We start from the raw sequence: 22,768 nt of genomic DNA on the forward strand, positions 1-22,768 counted from the left end.
AACCTCTCTAGTAAAATGATCCCCTTCAGATGCAGACTGAATTTCAAAACTGATGGTTGCAGAAATGGGGCTCACATTTAGAGGTCTGTGACTGGTATAAAAAAAAAAGAATCGAATCGAAATTACAGATAATGGAATCTAGACGAAAAAAAAAAAAAAAAAAAAACATGCATCATCAAAAAACACTTTTTTAAACATACTAAACCAATAATCCATTGGTGTTCCCACATGAAGCGCTTACAAGAAACTGGCACTCTCCAATGAGATCTGCACTTGTAACTTACGAGCATCTAATATCTTCAAAATAAATTACAACTTGAGTGAACACCAAACGACCTCTCAAAAACAAAGGCAACAACAAACTCAAGCATCATCAACATCACATTCGTGCAGGGTATGAAATAATGGCCATTAACGATTGCCTTGGGAATTCAATGGAAGCAACAACATACAAAAGCAAATAACAGGAAACCACTTTGCCACAACATTAGCTTCAAACAGTCAAAATAGAGAGAATAAAACAAACAAGTCTTCTTTTACAACTTTAACATCATTTCTGGATTCTACAAATTCTCAAAAAATTACTTAATTTGACAATACTTAGAAATTTCCATGAAAAACATTGCACAAATACCATCTAATCAACAATGAAACTAGATTTAAGTTTAGTAAAAAAGAAGCAGATTGAAGTACATCAGAGTAGAAACCACCTTCAAATTTTAAAAGAATACAGCCACAATAGAAAATACAAAATGAATTCATAATTAATAATTATAAAAACAGCCTTGACAAAAAAAAGTGGGACAATTATTTCTATCAATTCAAGACAAACAAAAGAACTTCAAAACAGCCTACAGCAAAACAAAATCCCACTATTACTCAAAATAAATCCAGGAGAACAAGTAAACAACTGATGAGGCCCACAGCCGATTTATTTTCTGATTACAATCTTTAGCTATAAACAGGTACAATATTTACTTATCTAACTTTGCTTATACTTAAAAATCAAAATAAGACACTACACTAATATTGAACATTTGTATGCACGAAGCAACTCTACCTGACTATTTAGCTAACATCTAGATTGCTATCATCATAATGAAAGAAAATACACTTATGAAAGGAATCTATGAATTCCTCCTCCTCCTCCTCACACTGATGAACATCACCACGTCACAGAAAGAAGAAGTCTGTAAACAATTCCAAGTCCACATTCCTCCAAGGCAAATCATAGTCCAATGAGAAATTCTTCACAAACTAACCAGTCAACTTCATCCAAATTAACCACAATTTTGAATACAAGCTCACCGCACAGCTTCATCAAATGTCCAAGAAATTCTAAAAACCGACGAAAGATTGGTCCAAGATGACATAAGCCCCTATTGTAACCAGTTTTACCTTGGTTCGTCATCAGCAGTCCTTTCTCTCCCTCCACCTGAAGAGCTGAAGAGAGCACCTAATGATGTGACGGCCAAGGTGATGTTATGCACCATATCACCACAAATTCTTACATCTGTATGACGTCTAGTATCCTTCCATCAAGACGCTGCCGATCCAACATTTCTAAAAATCACATTAAGGAATATGATTCCACTAAGAATGAAAATTTCTGTAAATAAGAAGTATGATTGTTTTTGTTAACCTTACCTGAAGCAAGTCAACTCCCTCCAATGTGTAGCTTTGATCACTGGCCATAGAATACAGTAACTAATTTAGGTCCTAGGAATGTAGAGATCCCTAACTTTTAAGAAAAACTGCACACAGGACAGGTTCCACCTCTAATGTTAGTATGTCCAACATTGCCACTGCCTTCTATCAACAGATGGCATTACTTATATTTATACCTAATCACCCATTAGCTGTCGAGGACAGCTCAACTGCTTTAAATAGATAACCTTAACTTTCAAAGGATTGAGTTCTGAAGACATGCATGGAATTTACGTTTCCTTCCATTAAAATCAATGGTAAATCCCCCGAATGTACTATAGTCATGGAACTTCACTGACACAGTAGTACAGTGGTGCCTAGTTTGTTGAAAGTTTCATATGTCAAAAATTCAGTTTTTGATTAAAAAAATTTCAAAATAATTTTGTGCCATTTATCAAACAAATACTTATATTTTGACCTGATTGATTGTCTTGTTTATACTTGTACTCAATGGCTTGTTTATACTTGTACTCGATGGCTTGTTTATACTTGTACTCGATAGGAATGTAATCAGCGTCAGCTGAAACCGGCCGTAGGCTTTGAACAAGGAGGTTCGGTAGTTAACTGCTTGTCCGACAGTCGGTGGTCCCGCACAACTGAGAGGTGAAGAATCACTTTGCTTTAGGACCAAGAAACAGAGTGAGGGGTGGCATGAGGTGGGACTATGTGTAAAAGACCTCAGGTTTGTATAGTTAGGAAAAATACAATTTTCGACAAATTGTGATTTGTTCCGATACTTAATACAACCCTCGGTCCTGACAACAGGAAGACTAACTTATTGGTGGGTGAAATCTGAGTCTTGTGAACAGATTGGTGTTCATCCGACCTTGGTTCCCTCCCTGGTCGTAAGAGCAGAGGGAGGGATCCTAGCCTCTGCCCAGCTGATCGGGGTGTGCACCGCAGGATCAGTGGTCAGACCTCTGGACCAAATTCATAAGAGGGAGGCAAGCGTGCCTTTTATGAATAGCAAGCAAGAACTAGTTCCTACTTCAAGAGCCAAATATGAAGTCATGGGTTTGTCTCTTGTTGGTCTCCATTCGCCCCCTTGTTAGGGGAGTGGTGGATAACCGCTCCTATCCCTACTGACAGGGGTAGGACGGAGCTCAGTAGCGTAGCTTACCTGCATCTGCCTCCTGTCCAGTGTAGTGACGTCCGTGGCCCTCTGCCCACAGGTAGAGGAGAGAAGAGAGGAAATAAAGAAGCCAGTCACACTCTCTTTCACTCGTTCATTCATGCAGTCACACAAGGATGCGATGCTGTACAGTCCCCTCGGGTGCTGGATAAGATACACGACTTATTGAGCAGCCACCACGGGTCCCAGGGAGAAGGTATCCAAGGACCTGTGGGCGATATCCCGAAGATAGAAAGATGTGAAGGTGGTCTGGTTGGCCCAAACCCCTGTCTTCAGCACCTGTGCCACGGAGAAGTTCTTGCAGAACGCAAGGGTTGGACCAATACCTCCGAGTTCGTAGGCTCTCAGACGAGAGGTACGGGTGTCGTCACTCCTATCCGCAGCGTAGGCCCTCCTGATTACCTCACGAAGCCAGAACGAAAGAGTGTTCTTGGACACCTCCTTGGTAAGCCCGGTGCTAACAAAGAGGCGTCGACACTCAGGCCTGAGGTGCCGAGTTCTCTTCAGATAGCGCCATAGTGCCCTCACAGGACAAAGCAGCATCTAATCCGCATCATCGTCGGTGAAGTCCTTCAGGGAGGGGATCGTGAATGATTCGAACCGGTCGTCAGGGACCGAAGGATTCTGAGTCTTCGCTACGAAGTCCGGGATGAAATCGAGCGTCACAGATCTCCATCCCCTCGTATGTTTTATATCGAAAGAAAGACCATGAAGTTTCCCTACTCTCTTCGCCGATGCCAGGGCCAGCAAGAAGAGGGTCTTGAGGGTCAGATCCCTGTCTGACGACTCTGAGTAGCTCGAAGGGTCTTCGAGTCAAACTCCTAAGGACGAGAGTCACATCCCACCCCAGGGGCCTGAGTTCCCTGGGTGGGCAAAACCTCTCAAAGCTCATTAGAAGGGAGATCTCGAACGAGTTTGAGATACCCACTCCCCGCAGTTCAAGGACTAGGGCCAGGGCAGCTCTGTAGCCTTTAACTCAGAGACAGAGAGGAGCTTCTCTCAGCGAAGGAAGACGAGGATATCCGCTACCTGCTAAAGAGTGGCTCTGAGAGGAGAGACTCCGTCCACGACACCAACCACAGAAGACAGACCACTTCCCCTGGTATACAGCTGCAGAGGACTGTCTCAGGTACCCAGCCATGAAGACAGGGATAGAACCGATCGGTGGTACCGTTCCACGTGTCGCTGGCACAGGAGGTTGTGCCAGGAGGGAATCTCTCTCGGTGCTTCGGCCAGCAGAGCCAGCAGGTCCAGAAACCAAACGGCCTGGGGCCATTTGGGTCCCACCAGAATCATCCGAAGATTCGCGGTGACCAGCACCCTGCTGATCACCTTGCAAATCAGACAGAACGGGGAAAAGGCGTAGATGAAGAGGTTGTCCCTCAGGTGCTGAAGAGCGTCCTCTGCAGCTGCCCATGGGTTCAGCACAACTGAGTAGAAAACCTCGTTTTTTCTGTTGTGCCGGGTGGCGAACAGATCCACGACTGAACGCCCCCACAGGTTGAAGAGCCTTTCCACCACGTCTGGGTGGGGGGACCACTTGGTCCCTATCACCTGATTCCGATGGCTGAACTTGCCTGCCACGGCCCACTCGTGCACCTGCAACATCAACTGATGCAACGGGAGGGACACTAGGCCCCCGTTTGTTGACGTACGCCACTACCGTGGTGTGTCGCTCATCAACACCACTGAGTGTCCCATCAGACGGTCCTGGAACTCTTGGAGAGCAAGAAACGCTGCCTTGAGCTTCAGGACGTTGATGTGAAGGTGCTTGTCATGATGATCCCACACACCTGCAGCCAGCAACTCCTCCAGGTATGCGCCCCATCCCTTGGTCGACACGTCTGAAAACAGCAACATCTCTGGGGGGGGGAGTGCGAAGAGGAACTACTCTGACAAGGTTCCCGTCATCCAGCCACCAGGCTACGTCCCGCCTCACCTTTTCCTTGAGAGATAGGGGATAGCACGGCGGATCTCTTGCCTACAACCAACTCTCCTTTAGCCTCCACTGAAGAGACCGCAGGTGAAGATGCCCATGAGGGACTAACTTCTCGAGAGACGACAGGTGACCAATCACGACCTGCCACTGCTGAGCTGGTTGCTCCTGTAGGGACAGGAACCGTCCGGCTGCCTCCCTGAACCTGCTGATCCGCGAGTCTGTGGTGAAGACTCGTCCTGCTACCGTATCGATCAGCATGCCCAGGTACTTCATCCTCTGCTTGGGCTCGAGATCCGACTTCTCAAAATTCACCATGATCCCAAAATCGCGGCAGAACTTGAGGAGTCGATCCCTGTCTTGTAGCAACTGTGAGTGGGAGCTCGCCACGACCAACCAATCGTCGAGATACCTCAGAAGATGTATCCCTACCGAATGGGCCCAAGCCGACACCAGAGTGAACACTCACATGAACACCTGTGGGGTGGTTGAGAGACCGAAACAAAGTGCCCTAAATTGGTACACCGTCCCGTCGAGGATGAAGAAGCGGAGGTACTTCCTGGAGGACTGATGGATGGGTATCTGGAAATACGCATCTTTCAGGTCCACAGAAAGCATGAAGTCGTTCTTCCTGATGGAGTCGAGCACTGAACATGCCATTTTCATCATGAACCGAGTCTGGCAAACAAATCGGTTCAAGGGAGAGAGATCTATCACCGGGCACCAGCCCCCCCAAGGACTTCTCCACCAGGAAAAGTCGACTGTAGAAGCCTGTTGACTGATACCATACGATCTCCATAGCTCGTTTGCTCAGCATGGCTTCTACTTCCTGATGAAGCGCCACGTCCCTGGCAGAACCGGGAACGTACGTTTGAAGATGGACCGGATTGGAGGTGAGGGGTGGCCGAGACTTGAAGGGTAGTAGATATCCCTCCCAAAGGACATCCACTATCCAGGTCTCTGCTCCATAGCGCTGCCAATTTGCCCAATGGCTCGCCAGGCAACACCTAACTTCCCGCAGCAGGTGAGGGGGAACACCTTCCCTAGCGTTTCCCTCCTCTCTTCGACTTCTTCCCGGCTCCTCGGGAGAAGGAGGGCTGGTTACGATCATTCCTCACCGCAGAAGTCAAAGGCAGAGTCTTTCCTCTCGGCTTCAACGAGGCAATCGTCTTAGCTGCAGAAGTGCTGGCCAAGCTCTTGGGCTTAGCCGCAGTGGCTCAAGGCTGCCCAGCCGCCTTCAAGACTGCCTGGTGCATAAGTTGGACACAGTCATCAGTGCGCCGTTGTTCCACCGCAGCGTCCACCATCTCTCTGGGGAAGAGAGAGGAGGAACTCCGCACTGGTCCATTCCGAAGACCTAAAGCCGCCTCGCGCCCTGCCGACCTGGTTACTCGAGTGAGGACTGTGTCCCTATGCCTCAGAACCAGGTTGGCCGTCTGGTGGGCTAGATAAGAAATCGCCCTACCTCCAGACTGGCACAGTCTCCCGAAAGCCAGGTCCCCTTCAGGAGGGATGTTTCCCGAGGAGGCCGCGACCTTAGACACTGTGAGGGACCACAGGTCTAACCAGGAGACTGCTTGGAATGCTGCCATGGCAATCAATTTCAACACAAGTGCCTCTTGCTGCGAGAGCCAGAGGTTCTCTGACAGCAGGTGTTTGAGAGACACCCCCCGAGTTAGCCTAGCCAGCTCCGGGTTAACCTGTTTGGGCGGCAGAGGGTCCTCCATTAGCATGTAGAATCGCCTCTGTCGTAGTAGAGGTGGGGGAAGGAGCTTGGACGACCTGCTGGACCAAAGCGAACCCGCCTGTCCGGAGACGAGAGAGTCCACTTGGCCCAGCACACTGTTGGCCAAGGCTGATCAGGGCAGACCCACCGTCGTCCTGGGTTCTTTCTTAGGACCCCAGAACGACTCCAGCCTAGATGTAGGCTCGGAGGGTGCAAGTGCCGATCCTTCCCCGGGGTCATTGTGCTGACGAATCAGTGCAATAACCTCTGCAAATGACCTCTGGATCTCGGGAGTGACTGCGTCCTGCGGAGATGGACCGTCAAGCTCATCCAAAGAGAACGCCTCCCGAGACCCTCCTCCTTCCACAGGAGGAACCACAATAGGTCTGCTCCATCCACTTGTGCGTATGATCTGGTCGGTCCTAGGACCGTGCCAGGTTCATAGGCCCTCGTAGAGGGACAGCGAGAAGCGCACTACTCACGATCGCTCCTGATTGCCTTGCTCTTCCCAGTGTAGCCCGAGGAAGTTGAAGGGATAGGAGAGGAAGACCCGACGCTCCCCCCTCGCCCACCGACAGAACCGGCGTGCTGGGGGGGCTGCAGGCGATCGCCAGCAAGCTGCAGGCCTGGTCGCGCGGCTCCCCTGGGGAGAACCACTGGACCGAGAACCACGGCGACGGTCCCGAGTGTCAGAAGAGCTGCAGTCGGTCCCCCTATCCGCCCGGTCCCTGTGGGAGAACCGGCGAGCGGTCCGGTGGGACTGTCGCGTCAACCCTGGGTACCGGCAGATCGCCACGAGAGCGATCGCTGGCCTGGCGGGAGTGCTTGAGCGACCCCCACCAGTCTTCCGCTCTGTACCTGGGTCCTGGCAGCGAGCTGGCTTGGCTGCCTGGACCCTGGCTGCACGGTCACCGGTAGGCGACCGTACACTTGGTACCTCTCGCGAACAAGAGGCCGAGACGGATCCTGGCGCCGAGGCAGAACCTCTGGCGCCAGGCGAGGAGGTACCGGTGTTAGCCGGTACTCCTCTGGTCCCCATCTTCTTCTTCCCAGCGGAAGGAGAGACAGGGCCCATTCCCGAAGGAACGGGAGGACCAGCGGAAGCCCCAACTGTCAGACCTTTAGAGGACTCTGAGCGAGAGGGGGGAGGAGGCTGCCTTCTTCTTCCTTAGCTGTGGGGCCTTGGAAATTGAAGGGGAAGAGGCGGCTGCAGACGACGACGACGACACCTTCCTCTTCTTCTTCGTCAGCTTCCTCAGGACCACCTTCAGGTCCTCCATCCAGGACGGAGCCGGGGCAGTTGCCGAAGCAACAGGGCCTGGCTGCACCTATCCGGAGGAACCTGGGGTGGGGGCAGCAACGATGGCGGCAGGGACTGGTACATGAGCGGCAGGCACAGGAACAGGCGGCGGTGCAGGAGCCAGCGACATCCTGGGCACTGGCGGTAGATCTAGTGGCGAGCTCTTGGGACACCAAAAATCAGGGGCTGGGGCAAGAGCGGCAAAACCAGGCAGCGGGGTGACGGTCCTCCTCCTCAGACCCAGCAATGGAGCCTGCACAGCAGCTGTCGGGGTCACTATCATAACATGCTGCGTGTATACCAGGTGAGAAGGGGCAGCATACCCTAGCGTCGACACCGTAGTGGTAGTTAGCGTCACAGGTCCATGAGTTACTGGCCTAGAAGCCCTCGCAAGATGACACAGCAGCCCCTAAATGCTTGGTGTCCCATGAAGCCCCAGCGAGTACCAGACCTGGCCGAGATCGTCCCCCACAGTAGGCATACCTGAGGAAGGAACAGTACGGTTAATGGGGGGGGTTTGTTCCTCTTGCGGAGAGAGAGAGAGAGAGAGAGAGAGAGAGAGAGAGAGAGAGAGAGAGAGAGAGAGAGAGAGAGAGAGAGAGAGAGAGAGACTGGTCCCACCACGAGCGAACGAAAGACCCCGAGTACAATTGAACGTCGGGGTATCTCGCTCCCTCCTCTACGCTCGACTGATCGAGGGAAGAGAAGGAGCGAGTTACACCCCATGAAGGGGAAGGAGCCATACATGGGAGCTGTGACGGAGGGAGGAAAGAGGAAGACGTGTCTATGACCAAAGGAGTAACTGGAGAGCCCTCTGACGACTCCCTGGCCAGCTTACGCGCCTTCTCCCTCCCCTCGTAACGCTCCCACTGCTCCTCCGACCAAATAACAAGAGTGGCAAAACCAGGCGGCGAGGTGACGGTCCTCCTCTGCAGACCCAGCAATGGAGCCTGCACAGCAGCTGTCGGGGTCACCATCGTAACATGCTGCGTGTATACCAGGTGAGGAGGGGCAGCATACCCTGGCGTATACACCGTAGTGGTAGTTAGCGTCACAGGTCCATGAGTTACCGGCCTGGAACCCCTTGCAAGATGACACAGCAGCCCCTGAATGCTCGGTGTCCCCTGGAGCCGCAGCGAGTACCAGACCTGGCCGAGATCGTCCCCCTCCTCTACGCTCGACTGATCGAGGGAAGAGAAGGAGCGAGATACACCCCCCAAGGGGAAGGCCCCATATGTGGGAGCTGTGATGGAGGGAGGAAAGAGGAAGACGTGTCCATGACCAAAGGAGTAACTGGAGAGCCCTCCGATGACTCCCTGGCCGGCTTACGTGCCTTCTTCCTCCCCTCGTAACGCTCCCGCTGCTCCTCCGACCAAATAACATAAATACCACGTCTCAGTGCAAGAGCATTCGTGCCCTCAACACAGAGTCAAAGAGTATAAAAATCATGAGGATCCACTTCATAAAGAGACCTAAAGGCCCCACACTTACAGCCCTCCACGCCAGGGCATAGTCTCCGGATGACAAGGGGTGGGGGGTCTCTCGGGCTCGCAGGAATCCATCACAATCAAGCAATAAATCACAATAATAATAAAACCAAGTAATCACATTATCCAAACAAGCACTCAGTTAAAGATAAAGTACAGCATACAACTTCACGAAGTATGAAGAATTCCTCGGCATATGTCACGGGTGGGCAGAGCGGCGAACAAGACGTCTAGCACCATGGGCGGCTGAAAGCAAAGTGGTTCTTCACTTCTCAGTTGTGCGGGACCACCGACTGTCAGACAAGCAGTTAACTACCGAACCTCCTTGTTCGAAGCTTACAACCGGTTCCAGCTGCTGCTGATAACATTCCTATTGTTAAAGGACCTTAGGTTTGTATTATGTATTGGAACAAATAGAGTTTAATGATAACTATAATAAAGCATTCACAATCAAATTTAGCATAAAAGATTAACAAAATCATACAGCGGTGACACACAGCTAACTTGAGATAGAGGGAGGGAGCGTTTCTATTATTGAGGAGAGGAGAAGAGAAGAGACGGTAAAAAACTTAATGTAAACGTAAAAAAAATAAAAGGGAATTTCACAATAAATTTAGCACTTTGATAAAATATAAAAACCAAATGCAATATAGAAAAAACAATATTTTTTTTTTAGTCTTACTAGAGCCAGTGTTCGGTGCACCGAGAAGAGATGCTGGGATTATTATTCTCTTTCACTACATTTCGCCAGTTTCTTTCACTTACACTCGATTAGCCCAAATTATTTCTTTTTGTGGTAAAATACCTATTGAGTGACACTTGCTTTTTACAATTTTTCAGCAATGTAAAAGTAACTCAGGACCATAATAAAAACACTGGGGCCACATTCACCTTCTGCATGCCTTGGATTGTTTGTTTAAACGACTTCCTTGTGAAAAGTTATTTACGTGCTCTCTCTTTCCTTTTCTTACCTGCTGCATTCTTTACTTATTACATAATTATTTTAAATTCTGCCGTCTACTGCAAATTGATGTGTTGTAGCATAATTAATCTCCTTGCACTCACGACCAAGTGTAAACATATCAACAATCTCTCTATCTTTTTCTCTCTCAAACACACACTACTGATTCCTTTGATTATCCTTGCAGAATGTGAATAAAATTGATTCTGTTATCAACCTTTGCCTACTATGACCATCAGTTTCCTCGAAGGGTTCCTGTCTCTCCTCCCTCAATCCCAGCCGGCCACATGCCATTTCCAATAAACAGATCATAAATCATACATGGAAATGATATTTTATGAAAATTTTACTTTATAACATGCTGTTTTATTGCTTTACACTCTTAATGTAACTTTTGAATGCATTAATACAGAAAAAATTTGAAAAGGGGGATCCTTTAGGTGGTCGAGAACAAATTATCCTAATTCCTTTTATTTCTTATGTTGAAATTTATTTCATAATTCTGACAAATTGCATTTCAACCAACCATCTGGAATGGATCAAGTTCAAAATCTGAGTTACTACTGTATTTATTGCCGATATAAAAGAAAAACACTTGTATTTAAGTAATGTCCCTTTACTCTATTACAGATTAACTTTAATGAGGCAAAATTATGTAGTGCCAACTAAATTTCAAGATGTCACTTATACAAAGGTTATTCTAAGGTAAGAAACCTCTGTAAGACTTAGAAATAACTTGGCACCACAATACAGCCTAATGTGAAATTTCCATGAGAGGTAATCGGTAACAAAGTGACAGCAATTTCCAGCAACGTTTTTCTTTTGCATTAGGTACTAGTAAATACTATAATTATACGCATCAAAACTTTGCAGTAAAATAGTTTCATGTTTAGGACCTAATCAATGGTGAAAGAAAATGAATAAAAATGCTTTCTTGCCTATCACTTACTGACAAATGTCACACATAATTCACCATTTCAGGAAATATAAAGTTAGATAACTCAACGGCTTCACAAGATGTGATAAAAAGAGAAAATAATGAAGGAAAAGTATTAAAGAATCTTGCAAATTGTTGAAACAACATGAATAAATTCTGAAATGCAATAGTAAGACAATGATTACTTAAGCATGACAAAAGGATACCAACTGCTCTACGGGCATCAGCTTCAGACTGGAATCTGACAGTACCAGTACCCTTGTTTCTAATTTCTGCAAATCTTATGTCTCCGAATTCACGACAAAGGTCTCGCAGACTTTGCCAGGTATAATCCATTGGGAGCTGGAACAGAAAAATCAACATTAAAAACACCTTCCTCACAAAACGTTCTCCTACATAAAGGGCCCCCCATATCTTTATACAATGACTTTAAACCCAGCAAACAATAAGAAAAGAACTCCTCTAGGATCATGGGTAACCTATTGCACAGGTACATCAAAAGTACGATAATCTAACAATGATATACAGGAATATATTTACTTACATTACTTATCTGTATTATGTTCCTGTTTCCAGCAGAATAACTGCTGGTTGAGGTCCCCGTAGAATGGCCGTAGTCACGGGTGATTCCTGATGATCCGTATGATCCATAACCAACATTGCTTCCCATTGACCCAGCAGAACCAATGGCTGAACTATTCATTGAAGAATTCATAAACCCACTCGTGCCTAATGTGCCGCCTATTCTTGCCAAGTTATTATTCATACTTGCCGATGTAGCTATGTTTGACCCACCCATACCACCACCCATGCCCATCATTGAGGTATTCATATTATTACCCATGTTTGCCATGCCTCCCCCCATACCACCTCCCATTCCTCCCCCATACCACCACCCATTCCACCCCCCATACCAGCTCCCATTCCACCCCCCATTGTGTCAATACCTCCACCCATATTTCCCATTGTCATCATGCCCATATTCTGATTGCCCATTCCAGAAGCCATTGGGTTCACACTGGGCATGTTGGTGACACTGGGAGTAACGTTGCCTGAAATAGCTGCAGATAACAAAGCAGAATCAGAGAATATACTTAATAAAAGTTCTGTAATTTAACCAATGGTAATGAGCTTTTCTAAATAATTTTGTTCCATAGGCACAAACCATGTTTTACTTACCACTATAATCCTATTTTAAAATACAGAAAATTCATGTTTGTGGAGAGAGAGAGAGAGAGAGAGAGAAGAGAGAGAGAGAAGAGAGAGAGAGAGGAAGAGAAGAGAGAGAGGAGAATAGAGAGAGAGAGAGAGAGAGAGAGAGACTAAAAAGTTTTTCTTTCTCATATAAATACAGCCTTCCAGTCTATCAATGGGAAGAAGTACAATCATGATAATATCTAGTCCAGTCTATCAATGGGAAGAAGTGCAATCATGATAATATCTAGTACTTTAAATTTTACCAATTCATGATAACAATTAACAATTGTAAATTCAGAAAGAGTTGAAAAAGGATGACTAAAATCAGCAAACCAATTAGGGAACAGGCTAAGAACAGTAAATGGTTCCGAGTATGAAAAACTGTCACCACTAAACCCCAGGTAAAAATGGAAAGAATAAGTGAAGGTGCCTTATGGGTAGATATAACTTTTAGCTGGACCTCAAATTTTCATTATAGTTGCTAGTTTTCAAAACCAGGGGTCACTGACCTTACTCCTGAACTCAATCTGCCAGGAGGGCACTGGTAATAATTCTGGGCCTCTCTAACTGCCAATAATCCAAGAACCTCTTGAGTAGTTGCTGTAATGAGTGCTACAGCAGCATCTACCAGTAAGGTTGTGTGACCCTAATACCCTAGTTGGTCTAGACGATCTCTATTGCTGGTACCCTTCCTGGAATGAGACCATCCCCAAACCTTGATGGCAGTCTGAGGCTTTGATGAAGGGCATAGATTCATAATTGTTTTCTTCCATATTCCCTTCGAAGGCTGGTGAACATAAAACTATGTTCAAGAACAACCCACTGTCATTGGTAATGGAAGGACCTGCCAGAGAAGGAACCTCTTGGACATGAATAACTGCTAAGGTTATCAAAGAGGTGCTGTTCTTCAGTGGAATTGGCGTGTTGCCAGAGGTGGTGCTCAAGGAAGCTGGATTTGATACAGGGCAGTCCACAGTTGTGCTGAACTATCAAAATATGCTCCCTGAAGAGAGGGTTCAAGGCTTGAGAAAGCAGCAGTCAACAGCCCAGGAATGGCAGCAAGAATGCCAGAGCAGGCTTTCTTGAACATGGCAATGAAAGGATGACTCCACCAAGGATGAGCAGCAATCCCCTGTTGTTGTCCAATTCTGTTCCTGGGCTAAAGAGGCAATAAGCAAAACTACGTTGATGGTGAGAGCATGACTGCAATTCTCTTAACCCTCTTACATCTCCCGTATGCCGAGGCGGTCACGGAGTGAGCGCCGAAGCGGAAAAAATATTTTTTTCAAAAAATCACAGCGCTCTGAGTTGTCAAGATTAAGAGTGCCTTTTTGGCGCCTTTTTTTGTCATTGCCTGAAGTTTAGTATGCAACCATCAGAAATGAAAAAAAAATATTATCATCATATATAAATAATGCGATATATGATAGTGCGAAAACAAAATTTCATATATAATTGTATTCAAATCACACTGTGAGCAAACCGGTTAAAGCTAATGAGTAAATTTTTTCGTTGTATTGTACACTAAATTGCGATCATTTTGGTACATAACACATTGTAAAACGATCAAAGCAACACAGAGAAAATATTATCACAAAATAATGCATGAATTCGTAACGCACGGATGGAAAATTTTTTTTCTTCAAAAATCCACCATAAATCTAAATATTGTTCTGGAGACTTCCAATTTGTTTCAAAATGAAGATAAATGATTGAATATTACTATACTGTAAGAGTTTTAGCTTACAATTGCAGTTTTCAACCATTTCGTACGAGTTAAAGTTGACCAAATGTCAAATTTTTTTATAATATTTTTTTTATATGCAAATATTTCAAAAATGAGAAAAGCTACAACCTTCAATTTTTTTTGGTATTCTACATGAAATTGCGCACATTTTCATATATAAAACTCAATGAAATGCCTAATATGAAAAAGAGGAAATATTACGAGAATGTTTTGTACGCATTTCAGAGATTTGCGGCGGAGAATTCGCGCGCAGAGGGAAGGAAATTTTTTTTTTTAAATTCACCATAAATCTAAATATTGTACTAGACTTCGAATTTGTTTCAAAATGAAGATAAATGACTGAATATTACTAGACTGTAAGAGTTTTAGCTTACAATTGTGTTTTTCGACTATTTCGGTAGAGTTAAAGTTGACCGAACGTGGTTTTTTTTCTATTTATCGTGATTTATATGCATATATTTCAAAAATGAGAAAAGCTACAACCTTCAATAATTTTTTGTTGTATTCCACATAAAATTGCGTACATTTTCATATATAAAACTTTACGTAACGGCTAATTTACAATGGTGTAAACATTACGACAATCGCACAAAAAAATTTCTGATTTTTTTCGAAAGTTACCGCGCGGACGTAAGGAAAATTTTTTTTTTTCTTCATAAATTCACCATAAATCAAAATATTGTGCTAGAGATTTCCAATTTGTTGCACAATGAAGGTAAATGATTGAATATTACTAGAATAGTATAAGAATTTTAGCTTACAATTGCATTTTTCGACCATTTCGGTAGAGTCAAAGTTGACCGAAGGTTGAAATTTTGGCACTTATCGTTATTTATATGAAAATATTTCAAAACTGATAAAAGCTACAACCATGGGTTGTTTTTAGATGTATTGTGCATGAAATTGCGCACATTTCCATATATAGAACTTTATGTAACAGCAAATTTAAAATGGTGCAAACATTACCACAATCGCACGAAAAAATTTATTGGAAGTGTTACCGCACGGACGTAAGGAAAAAGTTTTTTTCATAAATTTACCATAAATCGAAATATTGTGCTAGAGACGTCCAATTTGTTGCAAAATGAAGGTAAATGATTGAATATTACTAGAATATAAGAGTTTTAGCTTACAATTACGTTTTTTGACCATTTTGGTAGAGTCAAAGTTGACCGAAGGTTGAAATTTTGGCACTTATCGTTATTTATATGAAAATATTTCAAAACTGAGTATTTTTTTGTTGTATTCGACATGAAATTGTGCACATTTTCTTATATAATACTACTCCATGTGACAGCTAATTTAAAATGGTGCAAAAATTATGTCAAAGTGACAAAATAATTTCTGAGATGTGTCACTGATACTTTTTAGTGCGATAAGAAAGAAATTCGCGCTTGCACGCCTGCGTAATGATTGTAAACAAAACAACGCCTGTATCCGTGAGCTCCCAGCATCCCCCAAGGCGTGTGATTCAAAAGTTTTTGGCCGGTAGGCCTTAAGTATTTTTCAGCAAATTTAAAAAAAACTTTTTTTTATGTCGACGTTTAATACGTCCAATCGGCACCCGGGGGACAATTTATCTTGACGTTTAATACGTCCAATCAGCGTAAGAGGGTTAATATGTTACAAGCCACATCCTTCTCTGCAGTTACAAGCACTACCAACAATGATGCACCGTTCAATGTCCAAAACTTGACTGTAGCGGCAGGTGATGGATCCTAGTTACATGCCAATAGCCGAGAATTGAAAGGACACACCTACCAAAACCTTGGGTGGCTGTTGCTCATAAGTGGTCTTCTGAGCAAATTTAAAGCAATGATCCACACGCTAACTTTCACACATTACATTGTCTTCTGCAGAGTCAACTAATACATCTGGCAAGACTAGCATGTAAGACGTGGGCTTTTGTCCACATATTACATGAAGGAGTTATAAGCCTTTTTTTATGTAAACTTGATGTGCAATGAGGCAGTATAAAAAACAAGACACACTAGCCTTAGAGCAAAAGTTTCCTACACATAGTAGACTGCATTAGCCCATTTATCACTGACAACAAACTAAGGAATTCAAACCCCTTATCAGTTACACACCAACAACAAATTAATAAGACTATGTTTAAAATTGCTCCACAGTACAAGACATTAGATGAGAAGAAACCTTAAAATCATCAAGCATTTTCATAGCAATCTTGAGCTCCAACACAAACCAAGCGTACAAAAAAAAAAAAAAAAACTAGCAACGGACCTACAGCTTATTGTGGGATCCGAACATATAAGTAACTTACCAAATAATTACATACATTTAGTTTCGTTTATTAGCAGCAGTTTAGATTCAAATTTCGTGGTAGCCAAACCTACATTATTGTGTAGGTGACACCAGTCTCACCCCGAAGCATGAGGGTTATGTACGGCTCAGCAGACAATGCACATTCCATTCCTGCAACTCCTGGTGATAACATCTCAAGTCTGCCGCAGTTCTTCATTTTCTGCTGGTTTTTTACGGGACTTCGGTATCCAAACCAAAAGTGGAGTAGCTTCAGCTGAAAGTTCAAGGAGGAGTTTTTCCTTGTTTTGTTGTTTATTAATGGTGTAATGCATGAATAGTTTGGTTGTACAGTGAAATTACAATTACTTCTTAAAACTACCCTTTGCCATGGTCTTACTATAATGTGAACATTAGTTTACCTAACAGATATTTACGTTTGTTACAGCCCTGATTTGTTCCATAAAATCGTTCCAGTAGCAATCTTACATTCTCTTGACTAACTAATCTTTATGATGATTAACGTAAAATGCTGCTGCATTCGGTACCATCTTCATCGAGTAGTGTAATATGTAAACATTATTTGTTACCAGAGTCTGGACCAATTTTGGTGTCGAACTTCAATTCTGGAAGGCACTTCTTGCAGGATTAGTATTTAATAACTAATTTGCAGTCTACTGTTCACTACAGCAGCAAAATTGCGGTCAATTTAAATCCTTATCACTCTTTCCATTCCAGTACTGTTTATGTGAAAGGGTATAATGTAGGAGAAATTTTTAGTCATAATGGGCTTTCAGAGGACTGTCTAGTCAAGATCCCAATAAAACAAGAATAGAATATAAAATACAGTCTGAAGTGTTCATCATACAAGAAGAGAGTACAACACTTTATATTGAAAAAGTACAAGGGCCTGCCAGAGAGTGAATCATCTCGGTGGAGGGCTATATATACAGTGGTACCTCGAGATAAGAAAGGCTCAACTTACGAAAAACTTGAGATACGAAAGCTGATACGAAAAATTTTACTGCTCTACATACGAAAAGTTTTCAAGATACGAAAGGTTTCTGAAAGTCCGAGATTCGCCCGATAACAATTTTGAAATTCACGCCGCGCACCGCCATCTTAGTTCTAGTAGACTCGCCACCATCCTCCTGCTCTCCCATTGGTTCCTGATGCTAGCCAAGCCATGAGATGCTTCTCTCCTATTGGACAGCATCCCTCCCATCATGCATCTTACGTGGTGGCGTTCCTTCGCTCGGCCACTTCGCACCCAAAGCTTTATTGTACGCATGCGGCATTCGTTCGGTCCAACGATTTCGTTTTGTATCGTAAATTCGTTAGTGATTTCATTGTGCTACTTTATCGTGTTGTGAGAACCTAATTAGTATACGTACTACATGCGTAACTTAATTACGTACAGTACATATAGTCATGGGTCCCAAGAAAGTTGCTGAAGTTCACAGAAAGAAGAGAATGCTTTCTATGGAGACAAAGATGGAGATAATAAAAAAGTATGAAGCTGGCTTGCGGTTGAGTGTGATCGCTAAGGAATACGGCCGAAATCCGTCGACGATAGGCACCATCTTTAAGCAGAAGGAAGCCATCAAAGCAGCTGCACCTTCCAAGGGCGTGACTATTTTGTCCAACAAGAGGAGCCATGTGCATAATGAAATGGAAAGGCTGCTTCTTGTATGGATTGAGGACAAAGAAATCGATGGCGATACGATAACCGAGATGGCAATCTGCCAGAAGGCCAGCGCTATTTTCGGAGATTGCCCAAGCCGAAGACAACGGCAGAGAGGGGACATCAACGGCAACCCCAGAGTTCAAGGCTTCTCATGGGTGGTTCGAAAAATTCCATAAACGGACTGGCATCCATTCGGTGGTGAAGAAATTGAAATTACGTAAAGTATAAAAAAGTAAAAAGAAATTAAAAATAAAAAAAAGACAAAATAAATTTTATTTTAAGTTTTTTGTAAAGTTAAGTGTTACAATTTTGATAATGTGTTTTGTAAAGTTTAGTTTGTTTTTCTGACGTTTTTTTATGTGTTTCGTAAAGTTAAGTGTACGTATCTGCCGTTTGTCCTCCTCCTCCTCTGCCGCCACTTTCGGAGATAGCCTCACTCGAAAGGTAAGCTTCCACATTTTACGTTACAGTAATAATATTTCTTGTACACTAATATACACTTTATTTACAGGTTTTGCATTTTTATTCTTAATTTAGGTATTGAATGGTCTAAATTGTCGTAGTATTTCATTGTTTATAGGTCAATTTAGCTTTATTATGAAATTTACTGGGGTGTTTTTGGAGGGCTTGGAACGGATTAGCCATTTTACATGTAAAATGTGGTCCAAGATACGAAAAACTCATGATACGAAAGGCGCCTCGGAACGGATTAATTTCTTATCTCAAGGTACTACTGTATGTTCTTCTGAGGAAAAGACAATAAATTGAAAGGTATTTTGTGTACACTTGTAGATGATTTTTGCTATGGAGGAACTGAAGGATTTTAAAAGTTTTAAGTATATAAGAGTAATAGTATAGCATAGGGAAAACAGATTTTTTTCTTAATCAGCGGCAGTATATAAATTCTAGAAGATTTATAGGTGTTAGAGTGCTAGGACAAAAGGAGTTAACAGAGTACAGATCAGTGGTAGGACAGTTGAACTGGTTATCGCTACATACATGCCAAAAATATCATACAATATTAGTGAATTAAGTAAAGCTTTTAAAGAAGGAATGACTAAAGATATGAAAAAGCTTATTAAAATTGTGAGAAAAACTAAGAACATAATGGGAGAAGTTACAACAAGTGAGTTGGAAAAAGAAAAGACTTATTGGGAAGCCTATGCAGATGATTCAATTGGGAATATAGAAGATAGCCATACTCAATTGGGTTATATCCTTGACAAATGGTAAGAGGAGAAGTCACATATGGTGGTAGCCCTCAATATCCATAGGAAGACTGATATATTTCAAACATTGTAGGAAGCGATAGTAAGGAGAAATTAGAAGCATTGGTTAATACTGGTAGTAAAACACTAACTGGAATAAAACAGAGTATTGGTGTAAATCAAATCTGGGGAAATAAAGGAGGAGAGATGGATAAAAGGAAAAGATGTATTAACTACAGCAGGAGTATCAGGGAAAAATATTAGAAATTATGTAGAGGGTATCGTGACTCAAGATGGAATCACGATAGTGCATTTATAAAGACCAGTAAACAGTCATTTATCTTTTAGTTTGTAAGGGAAACATTGTAAACATTATGCAGTGCAAGATGCGTAGAAAATTATATAAGTTGTATTGAGTTGTTAGTAATAATATATTTCTTTATATTGAGTGTTTTTGAAGAGTGAAATACACTAAATGGTTGTTTGACTCTAAGTAATCTTTAACGAGTTGTTAAGGATTGTCGTTAGCGAATGCGGGTCGCGCATGCGTGGACCGCCAATCGTCTCCGACTGATTTGAGTCAGAATCAGGCAGTACCGGTTCAGTTGTCTAACAGTGAAGGTCGTTGTTACCTTACGGTATCTCGCGGTGTAGAGGGGGGAAAGGAATCAACACAGCTTCGGGAGGAATTCGTATCATCATGTGCTACAGCTAAGTTTATGATTTTATAAGTGTTTTGTTGAGGTGATAATATTGAAGGGCATGCATGCACAATAGATATTGTTACTAGCAGGCATTTGTAAAAGGAATAAAACTATTCTTCGGATTGTCGGATAGGAAACTTCACAAAGAATATTTTAAGGTTAGTGATAATTATAAATAATCTATTCCTGGTCAAACAATGGTTTTATACGATCACAGGATATGGTAAATTAAATTGTATACTTGAACACAACGCAAATTCTCGATTTATTGCATGAAAGGAACAGAAAAGAATCCTTGAAAATCTGTTAATGAACCTGGTAATATGCGAACCAAATTAGGGTAAGTTTGGGTTTTTCATATTTATTGAATATTTTATGTTTACTATTTTGGATTCTTTTGAGTAAATATAGAGGGTAAGGAGTTGGAGAGTAAAGGAGATTAGAGGGGATTAGGTTAGGAAGAGGTTGGCGGGGAGGGACAAAGAAATGGGTATGATTATAGACCAGTTTAGTTCAGTTACTTTATTTCTATTTCTGTACCGGTGAAATGTGGCCACTGTTCAATATATGGGAACTGCTTTTGATTCTAGAAAATGTCTTGATGTATCTAAACTGTATTGTGACATCACAGAAGACAAGATGGCGTCAGTGTAGGGTGAAAAAATTGACGTCGTGGCTTCCCCTCGACCCGAGCAAGCGGCAGGCATCACTGGCACACACACAAAATGGCTGATTCTGTGACGTCACAGCTTCTCCTCGACCCGAGGAAGCAGCAGGCGTCACAGGTGGAAAAAGTTTAGTATATCTTAGTTTTACCAAACCACTGAGCTGATTAACAGCTCTCCTAAGGCTGGCCCGAAGGATTAGATATTAGAACTGTCACTGGTGGAGCAATACAAAATGGCAGACCCCGGCTACCAACGAAGATGAGGCCAGGAGGAGCGGGGAGAGCTTGGGGAGCCTAAGGGGGAGGTGAGCATTCATGAAATGCGTCAACAAACACTCCAAGGAAGGTCTACCCTGTGGCCCAAGCGACACCCAGAGCGCCGCCATTTTGGACGCTTCCGAATCTGAAATAAAAGAAACTGATGAAAAAGCCTTCTCCCTCGCAGTAAGTAAATTAACTCCAGAGGAAGAGGGGACGACATTACACAAAAAATTAGCCTGAGGGCCACCCAATACTTCTAACAACGAATCGATGGAAGAAAGGAACGAGGCAAAGGCACGACAACATTAACGTCATGAAGACAAACCATCAGGGCGAGGAGATGAAAACCCCTCCCACGAAGGAAGGGTAGAAACTCTACGATGCTCCCTCTTACTATAATATAACTTTCACTGTGATCTTTGACCAGTTTTCACCCAATATACGCACGCATTGCCAGATCTCACAAGATTCCTTGCTTTCCATCTGCAATTTAACCAGATCCAGCTGGGCGCTAGAAAATTATCCTATTGTTAAGACTGAAGGTTTGTTAGCGTATGAACAAGTAAACAATAACGGAGCGTAGAGAGCTCTCTGTCTTATAGGAATTTGTGGGTTGTAAAGTCATGTTGTGTTGTTGTTCAAAGTCTAAAGCTGGATTATATTGGGACCAAGGATGTGAACAGGTGGGTGAACTGCATGATTGTTGCATATAGGCAAGATTAGATTAGGAAAACATTCAGTCATCTCTTCGAATCACACATGATGGAGGCTGACAGTTACCACCTAGATCTATCAGCCTACCTTGTATTCACCAATTCATTGTTTGTTTTATTCTTAAAGGTTTTCTAGCTGGCGCTAGAAGGATTATCCACAGGGTTGGTTATTTTTTTTTCTAAAAAAATAAAAATAAATCAGTGATTTGATTTTTTTTATTTACTTAATTTTTTTATGTGTTAGATTTTTCTCAATCCTTTTTTTCCTCAAAATGTATTTTATGACAGAATTACTATTGATTTATCTTTAGGTTTCCAGTTCTGGCCTACAATTTTTTTTTTATAAAAAATAAATAGTAGATGCAGCTCAGTTATGCTCAAGTTTTTATTAAACCATATTTTTCAATTTGTTTGCTTTCAAATAAAAAAAAAAAAAAAATTTTAATGAAAAAAATAATTTTTTTTTTCATGAAAAATCAATTATTTAATCACTTGATTTGATTAAATCAGTTTGATTTAATCATTGCCAACCCTGATTACCCATAAGTTAAGACCCAGATTCTTCTGCATATGAACAAGTAAATTTTCATCTTCAAATTAAACATCAATTTTTATTAAAATGTAACTCGTTGGTAAACATATTTTACCTCATGAACAATAAAATGCAAATACAGGTACTCCTCGTTTAACAATGGGGTTCCGTTCTAGCGACCACGTCGTTAAATGAATTTGTCATTAAACACGTTATTCTCTTTATTTCAACTAATAGCATTAATTTTCAAGTCATATATTATACACAGAACTAGTTTCCGACGTAGCCTACTGCTTGGAAAAGTTCTGACAATGCTTTTCATCATTCGATTACTCATATATTTCAACTTCATCACTTTATAACTTCATAATGTATAATTTTCTTAAAAATAGTTCTTTATTCAACACAATTAGCACTACATTGCCGAGTTAGCCTACTACTGACCATTTCAAGGCCTGCGATGCATAGGTTTTCTAAAATATCTTTTTAAATATCAACTGTATCTTCTTGAAATTTTGGCCCAACATGTTTTAGACCTTCCGCTAATGTATGGCAATATAACTAAGTATCTAAAATTATTAATAATGGCACTTTACTCTTGAAC

The 22,768-nt window shown here is 42.7% G+C and overlaps 1 protein-coding gene across 1 annotated transcript in view; it reads right to left on the reverse strand.

The window, feature by feature from the left end:
* Positions 1-914: 914 nt before the first annotated feature.
* The window catches only part of LOC135219463 (myelin expression factor 2-like), a 159,697-nt gene continuing 137,843 nt past the window's right edge, over positions 915-22,768 (reverse strand). Inside the window, 4 exon segments of the mRNA XM_064256258.1 lie at positions 915-1,563; positions 11,393-11,528; positions 11,731-12,074; positions 12,077-12,247. Coding sequence (XP_064112328.1) covers positions 1,508-1,563; positions 11,393-11,528; positions 11,731-12,074; positions 12,077-12,247 — 707 coding nt within the window. The 3' untranslated portion in view covers positions 915-1,507.

This window comes from Macrobrachium nipponense, chromosome 1 (assembly GCF_015104395.2).
Source record: "Macrobrachium nipponense isolate FS-2020 chromosome 1, ASM1510439v2, whole genome shotgun sequence".
NCBI classification, from domain to species: domain Eukaryota; kingdom Metazoa; phylum Arthropoda; class Malacostraca; order Decapoda; family Palaemonidae; genus Macrobrachium; species Macrobrachium nipponense.